General features: G+C 34.0%; 1 protein-coding gene across 1 annotated transcript; it reads left to right on the top strand.

The window, feature by feature from the left end:
* Positions 1–2,177: 2,177 nt before the first annotated feature.
* On the top strand, positions 2,178–7,364 carry LOC145638179 (7-deoxyloganetin glucosyltransferase-like). Its single transcript, XM_081689140.1, has 2 exons — positions 2,178–2,807; positions 6,379–7,364. The coding sequence occupies exons 1-2, from the start codon at positions 2,291–2,293 to the stop codon at positions 7,317–7,319; spliced, it is 1,458 nt and encodes a 485-aa protein (XP_081545266.1). The 5' UTR covers positions 2,178–2,290; the 3' UTR covers positions 7,320–7,364.
* The last annotated feature ends 972 nt before the right edge of the window (positions 7,365–8,336 follow it).

Below are 8,336 nucleotides of genomic sequence, written 5' to 3'. Positions count from 1 at the left end.
ATGATTATTTATTTATTTATTTATTTATTTATTTATTTTTACAAGAAAAAGGATTTCTTTAACAGAAGATTGCCAAATGGTACTTACAAGCAAAACCTAGGAAATCTAAAATTCTAGCAAAACTACTAATCACCTTCAGATTAGTTACATCTCATATTCGATCAACTAACGATTGCCTTAATAAAAAACTTCATTCGAAACAATACAATTCTTGAGTTAGCACTAATTCAGCTTGAGATTATAAAACCCTAACTCTTCAATATTCATTAGACGAACAAAAAAAAAGCCTAATACAATAAAAGATACTCGTTTCTACATATTCCATCATCTTAATTGTGAATAATATGTGTATGTAAAATTGTTGTAATTATTCTAAAATGGGTAAGTAAGTTCCAAAAATTCAATGATATTGTAAATCTTATGGTAGCTAAATAACATGAAACGTTACCATCCTAAAATAAACGTTTCTGTCTGAAAAAAAAACGAAACGCAACTCCATGATTAGAGATTTGACCTCTAGCTCCTCAGGATGTTGCGAACAATCTCTAGAAACCGTGTATTCAATTTGCTATACACAGCCACAACTCACAAGCTTTATACTTCGTATATGTTTAGAGGTGGACCACAAGTCCACAACTAGTAACAGAAAAATTTGTATTGGTAATATAATTAGTAAGAATAAACAAATTTGTTTACTTCCTAAACTCACTACTTGCAACACACAATAATTTGAATAATACACATGTCAGTATAAAATTTTTATAATTCAGCAAGTCTTGTGTATGTATAGCTAGCCACATAGTGTGACTACATTTGTATATAGAATAACTCTTATTCGTAATTCCTAATAACCTCAATGATTTATACGAATAACCTTATTAAGTCAACAACTGTAATCCCAATTTCATGACTAACATCCGTTAATTAAAAAAAAAAAAAAACTCATTTGTTAATTTAAGTAACCATTTCTCTACTATTAGAAGAAAGTTTTCACTTATTTATAAGCGTAACATCAATTTTATGCAGTACCCCCTCACCTGTCAAATGTAAACCTTTTTAATTGATGATTGTTGTAATTTCATTATTTTTTTTTATTTTTATTTTTTGGTATTTAGAGAGCACAAGGGCAGGTGATGAGAATCGATCTTAAAATTACCTAAAACCGAGAGGGGAGCTCTAACCACTTGAGCTACTCCTCACTCTCAATTTCATTACTTGTTAAGCCCTAATATTGTATTTAGTATTTGGGCCAATATTTAAGGCATAATTTATTTATAAGGCTGTATATATATAACCTTGTCACACAGAAATACAACTGAGGAAAATCAATTCCTCACATGATATCAATAATTTAAATTTTAGTTTTTAGGTTTTAGAGTTTTCGAGCATAGAGGCTAGCTTTGATACTATTGACAGATTTGATTTTTCTTAATTGTATATCTGTATGACAAGGTTTATATACAACCTAAAAATATATTAGGCCTTAAACATTGGTCAACTATATCTTGAATATGCATATTTTTTACAACTACGTATACAATTTTTTATTTGTGTAACTCAAATGAGATGTGCATATTTTTTAAGCATAATGTGCATAATTTATATACTAAATGGAACAAACATCATATGGGCCTCAATGCCTCATATGAGTTTATATTATTAAATGAAAAAAACCTTGTATTGAAGAACGAATGGAGAAATAATAATTGATCACTGTACGACATGAATAAACCAATTATGGGCTTACTTTTTAGGTTAGGTTTGTCTTCTAACATCATATTAAACTTATATGCTAGAGCTATAAACCAATTATGAGCTTCAACCAACTAATTTTTTTGGTTGAGTTGGACCTCTAACATAGTATTGCCAACGTGAAAATTCACTATCCACTTTCAAGTGAAATATGTGGCGCTGGATATGAGGACCAGAAGTCCATACTGGAAGGGGCCTTATAAAGTGCATACACTAATCATCAGATTCAACCATCTGCTTACTTTTTGGGTTAGGTTTGTCTTCTAACATCATATTAAGTAGCCAAATCAATCACATAAACTTTATTATGAACAAGATACACACTTTATTTAACATGAAGACGATACACACCCACTCACTTGCCATCTTGTGCATTGATAATTGATTGGATCCTTAGCTTATTTTTATGGCCAATAAAATAATTAATCACGTGCTCATTGCATGATGACCCCTTCAAATCCTATAAAAGGCAAGGACTTAACATTTGATATCTCCAACCACACTTAAAGCTGAAACTTAAGGGAAAAAACACATAAAAATGGGTTCAATATCAGCAGCTAAAGGGCAAAAACCACATGCTGTATGCATCCCTTTCCCATTGCAAGGCCACATAAACCCCATGCTACAACTAGCCAAAATCCTCCACTCTAAAGGCTTTCACATCACCTTCGTAAACACCGAGTATAATCACAAACGTCTACTACGAGCCCAAGGGCCGGATGCTGTGGTTGACTGCCCATCCTTCCGGTTTAAAACCATACCGGATGGGCTGCCACCTAGCGACTCCAACTCCTCACAGGATTTGGATTCGCTTTGTGAATCCACTGAGAATACATGCCTCCAACCCTTTAAGGAGCTCATCGCCTGCCTTAATGAGGCAGACGATGTGCCTCCTGTAAGTTGTGTGGTTTCTGATGGTATAATGTTTTTTACTATTGATGCAGCTAAGGAGTTTGGTGTTCCTGTGGTTTTGTTTTGGACTGCTAGTGCTTGTGGTCTTCTAGGTTATGCTCAGTACCATAAGCTTGTTGAGTTGGGAATCGTTCCTTTCAAAGGTAATACAAAATTACAAACGTGCCTTTATTTTATGGCTTCAATTCAATTCATAATTTCGACCATGATTTTATCCCAATTAAATACTTGTACTAGTATATAACATAAATTATAACGCATTTTGTGTGCGGCTGATCACATTGTGTAGCTGCGCGCTAATAAAAGGACATAGTAACTCCTATATCACTGACTAAGTAAATCCCGCTACACTTACCAAATAACGAAATGTAACTTATGATTATATAGGTTGCTTATAAATTATAATGATTACGTGGTAAGGTCTTTTATTTTATTTTTTATTTTAGAATATACCTAATAAAACCCAAATTTGCGAGAAACTATTTATTAAAAATATATTGTGAGAAACTACTTAATAAAAGGTAAAATGTTGTAACAAACTCCTCATTTAAAGGTAAAATGTTGTAAATAACTATCTTTATCGAATTTGAACCGTTGACCCACCTCAAGATACCCTCGAAACTACCACTACTTTCATCCCCAAAACCATCACAACTTGCTTGAAATTACCTCCACCATGCCGAAACCTCCCTCCAACTCTGAAACCACCACCTCTAACCCCAAAAACCAACATCCCGAATTACGAAACTACCTTCACCAACTTGGGATATCCTTCAACGTCCCAAAAATAACCTTACCACCTTAAAATTCAACCCCCTTGGTGGTTTCGAATGTGTTTTGAGGTGGGTCAACGCCATAAAATTAAGTCAACGGTAGAAATTCAGCTGAAGGTAGTAACTTACAACATTTACCTTTTATGAAGTAGTTTCTTACACTATTTTTTTATTAGCTAGTTTATCATAAATTTTAATAAGTTAAGTTCGAATAATATTGTCCCTATTATTATTATTTTTTTTTGAAACAAACTAATTCATTAATACAAAGCCATCCGACATTTACAAATAAAATCAAAATTAACAAATACATAAAATTGAATCAAATTAGGATTTCATTTATCTAAGCTACGATTGTTGAAAAGATCTTACAATGTGGTATATCTCTCACACACATCAATCGTTGGAATATATAACATTTTTGGAGAGACGGTCTAACAATTTGTTGTAGCCGTAAGGATGATTTTCATCTGGTTTGTTTGAATTGAACGCATTTGAATACTTGACAATTGTTGCGATCCTGAACAAATCTTTACCAAAGAGCTGACAATAGGGCAAAAAGATGATTACCTTTTTAATAAATCCTAAACATAAACGAACAACTAAACTAACTAAAACATAGGGAGACACTCCACCATACGGAGACGAATGAATATCTACACTACTTGTGTAGATTTATTGAAACATAAATTGCAAAACTAAATAATATTAAGGGGAGGGTCAAAAATAGTCTAATTTCCGAAGAAATTAGACTATTTCCGGTCTAAGGGTCTGTTCACATTTATTTAATTTCAGTTCAATTTAGTTCAGTTCAGCTTCAATCAGTTCATTTCAGCTCCAATCAGTTCAATTCAGTTAAGTTCAACTCTTAATTTCGCTCTCTCATAAAATAATCATTTTAGCTCATTTCAGTTCAGCTCCAATTAGTTCAATTCAGTTCAGTTCAGTAAATGTAAAAGGCCCTAAATGACCAAGATTTTGGAAAAACTCTATTATTAGTTATTCCCTCTGTGTAAAAAATAAAAAAATCCTACACTTGGGTTTGCACATTTGTAGAGACACCAAGTTTGACCCATCAATATTTTTATTTACTTATTAGTTAAAATTATATAAAAAAAAAATAATTAATTTATGTATAGATATTGTGCCAAATCTATCAACATATACATGACATATACAGTATATAAGTTAAAAAAATTAAGTCAAAGGTCACATGAATAGTGCAAAATCTCAAAAATAACATTTAAAAAATGAAGGGAGTCTTTTGAAAGTACCCTAAGCTATGAATAATATCTCCGCCGTTGTAAAAAAAAAAAAATATCTCCAACATTTCATCAACAGTATATTTTTCCTTATGAATACACATCCGAAGATACTCGAGCAAAGAACAAATTTGTGATAGGATGAGATGATAAGTATCTTGCTGTTAGAGTGAAACTAGTATATATTCTGTTTTTGGAGTGTTGCCAAAAATGTGTTACGACAAATAGAGTATTATCTACTATACTCTAGATGGCCTTTCTCGACGGTTTTATCTTTAACTTTCGTGGACCAAATTGTATCTGGTCCATGCTGATCTTTGTTTTGGTAAAGTATGTTCCACAAAATCATTGTTTCATTAAATAGTTTTATTTATTTATTTAATTATTAGTAATAGATATAGGCTTTATTTGCTATCCCAATCAAGACTCGATTGAACGTCCTCACGAGAGTTCAAATCTAAGTGGGTCAAGACTCGAGTAAACGTCCTCATGAGAGTTCAAATCTAAGTGGGTCACTTGTGTTATTTGCCTAAGCATAAGAACTTGTTCACCATACATTCTTAAATATTTATCTTACATATTTGGTCAATATCTAAATATTTGTCTCAACTCATCATTTGATCTATGTGAAATCCAGCCAATAATTATTTTACTCTCTCTCACTCTCACTCACTTTCTAATATATGTAATGTGGGGCACTCTATTAAACTATGCCTTAACTTTAGGCAAACTTTTAAAAATTTCCAGGTATACTATAATCATTGTACACGGCTTGTAATTTACTCTAAAAATGCTATCCTTATGAAACTTTTGGTAAGATAAGGAGTAATTAAAAGCTACTCCAATATAAATAGTAAAAAGAGATTTTTTGTCAAAAACTAACTAATACAACCTAAAATTTGTGAGAAACTACCTAATAAAAAAAATGTAAGAAACTACCTAATAAAAAAAATGTAAGAAACTACCTTATAAAAGATAAAATGTTGTAATATACTACCTTCGTTTCATATTATTTACAACGATTTGACATAAAGTAGAGAGGAAAAATGTCTAATCGTTGCAAATAATATGTAACGGAGGTAGTACTACCTTAGACCGAAATTCTATCGTTGATTTAATTTTATGATGTTGATCCACCTTAGAACACCCCCAAAACCACCGTGAGGGTTGGTTTTCAAGGAGGTACGGTTATTTTCGCGGTGGTTGAAGGATATTCTGAGTTGGTCAGGGTAGATTAGTGCTTCAAGATGGTGGTTTTTAGGGTTAGAGGTGGTGTGGTTTTAGGGTTGAAAGGTAGTTTAGATGTGGTGGACACGATTGCAAGCAAGTTGTGTTAGTTTTGAGAATGAAAGCAGTGGTTTTGAGAGTGTTTTGGGAATGAAAGCAGTGGTTTTGAGAGGTCGATCTAACGGTGAAAATTCGGTATAGTTAGTATTTCACAACATTTTACCTTTTCTTAGGTAGTTTTTTTTACAACATTTTACCTTTATTAGGTAGTTTATTACAACATTTTTTTTATTAGGTAGTTTCTCGCTAAATATGAGTTTTATTAGATAATTACTCACATTAAAAGAGCAAGAATCAAATCCAACGGTATTACTCCGTAATAATAAAATGTTGTCCTTAATGTTAATTGCTGATTTATAGTGTGTTACTGTGGATAATTATTGTATATGCAGATGCAAACTTCACTACAAATGGTGACCTTAACACGGTCGTAGATTGGGTCCCTGCGATGAAGGGAAGTTGCCAATTGAAGGACATCCCAACTTTCATTAGAACCACTAATCCTGATGATTTTTTTCTCAATTATATTCAACGAATGATCCTCAAGTTGAAACAAGCCTCGTCGATCCTCTTAAACTCTTTCGATGCCTTGGAGCACGATGCCCTCGAATCTCTCTCCACTGATTTCCCACCCCTCTACACTCTCGGCCCGTTGCAGCTCCTACATGATTCAAGTAAAGGTGGAAATGACGAAGTTGTTAAAACGATTAGCACGAGTTTATGGAAAGAGGACACACGTTGCCTCGAATGGCTTGATTTGTATGAGCCTAATTCTGTTGTGTATGTTAACTTTGGAAGCATTGCTGTTATGACTAATGATCAATTGATGGAATTTGCATGGGGACTTGCTAATAGCAACCAGCCCTTTCTTTGGATTGCGCGGCCTGATTTAGTCACTGGTGATTCGGTTAGTCTCCCACCGGAGTTTCTAGAGGAGACGAAAGGAAGAGGACTAATTACTAGTTGGTGTAACCAAAAGCAAGTGTTGGGTCACCCCGCGATTGGAGGGTTTTTGACTCATTGTGGTTGGAACTCGACAATTGAGACTTTGATTAGTGGGGTGCCTATTATTTGTTGGCCTTTCTTCGCGGAGCAACAAACTAATTGTTGGTTTTCTTGCCATAAGTGGGGGATTGGGATGGAGATCGATACGAATGTGAAGAGGAGTGAAGTTGAGAGGCAAGTGAGAGAGTTATTGGCAGGAGAGAAAGGGAAGGACATGAAGAGAAATGCTATTGAATGGAAAAGGTTGGCTAATGAGGCTGTTGCTACTCCAAATGGGTCTTCTTACAACAATTTGGACAAGGTCATAAAAGTGCTAAGGTCCCTTTAATAAAAGTTTGATCAAGTTTTGAATTATAGTTAAACATCTAGTCGGATGTGAAATTAAGTTAGTGTGCTAATATATATTAAATTTTTCTTAACTTTCTGCACCAATTTGTGACTTTTATTATAGTGAAGTATTGTTATTTTTCTTAAGAAATTTCTTTGTCCCTAAAAAGAAATGTTGTCAATACTTCATCTTACTGTAGTATATTTGCACCACTTTATGTCATTGTTGACTATAATTCCACAATTTATTTTACACTGACTTCATTTCTTAATTCTTCTGAACAGCAAACAAACCACTCGTTCGGCATCTTGTGCATAAACAAGTGCACCTTTTGCTTTATCATTGTGGCCAATTGCTCGAATTAATTCCTCATGTGTTCATTGCAAGACCACCTCAAGTTTTATAAAGGCAAGGTTACAATTTAAGGTTAAACCTAAGGAAAACGCAGAAAAATGGTTTCAATCTCAGTAGCTAAAGGGCATAAACCCCATGCTATATGCATCTCATATAGAGCTGGCAATTCTGACTTGAGCCAAATGACCCGATTTAAATGACCCGACCCATGACCCAAAAATGTAAACCTGAAATTGACCAGAACACAAAATTGACCGACCCGATCCATACCTGACCCGAAGTGGAGTTGACCCAAACTTGACCTAACCTGAAATTGACCCAATACCCGAAGTAACTCGACTTGATTTTTTCCCGAATTAATTGACCCAAGCGGACTTGGAACCCGAAGCAACCCGAACTATACCCGAAATGACCCGGCCTAAAAATAACAAATACTCAAAATAACCTAATTGATTTAGGGCTTAATTACTTTACCTGAATAAACACTTATAAAAAATAACCTAAATTAAACAGTATAGTATTATGTGTATAATACTATTGAAATGTGTAAAGCTAAGCATGGGTCATGTCGGTACGCGGGCAGCACGGGCGCGGCACGACATGGAGACCGAGGAGTGGGCCGTGTCGTGAACACGATTTCGAAAATCTGGCACGAGCACGGAA

The sequence above is a fragment of the Chenopodium album genome, chromosome 7 (genome assembly GCF_948465745.1).
Source record: "Chenopodium album chromosome 7, dcCheAlbu1.1, whole genome shotgun sequence".
NCBI classification, from domain to species: Eukaryota; Viridiplantae; Streptophyta; class Magnoliopsida; order Caryophyllales; family Amaranthaceae; genus Chenopodium; species Chenopodium album.
This window is presented reverse-complemented; position numbering and strand designations above follow the sequence as displayed.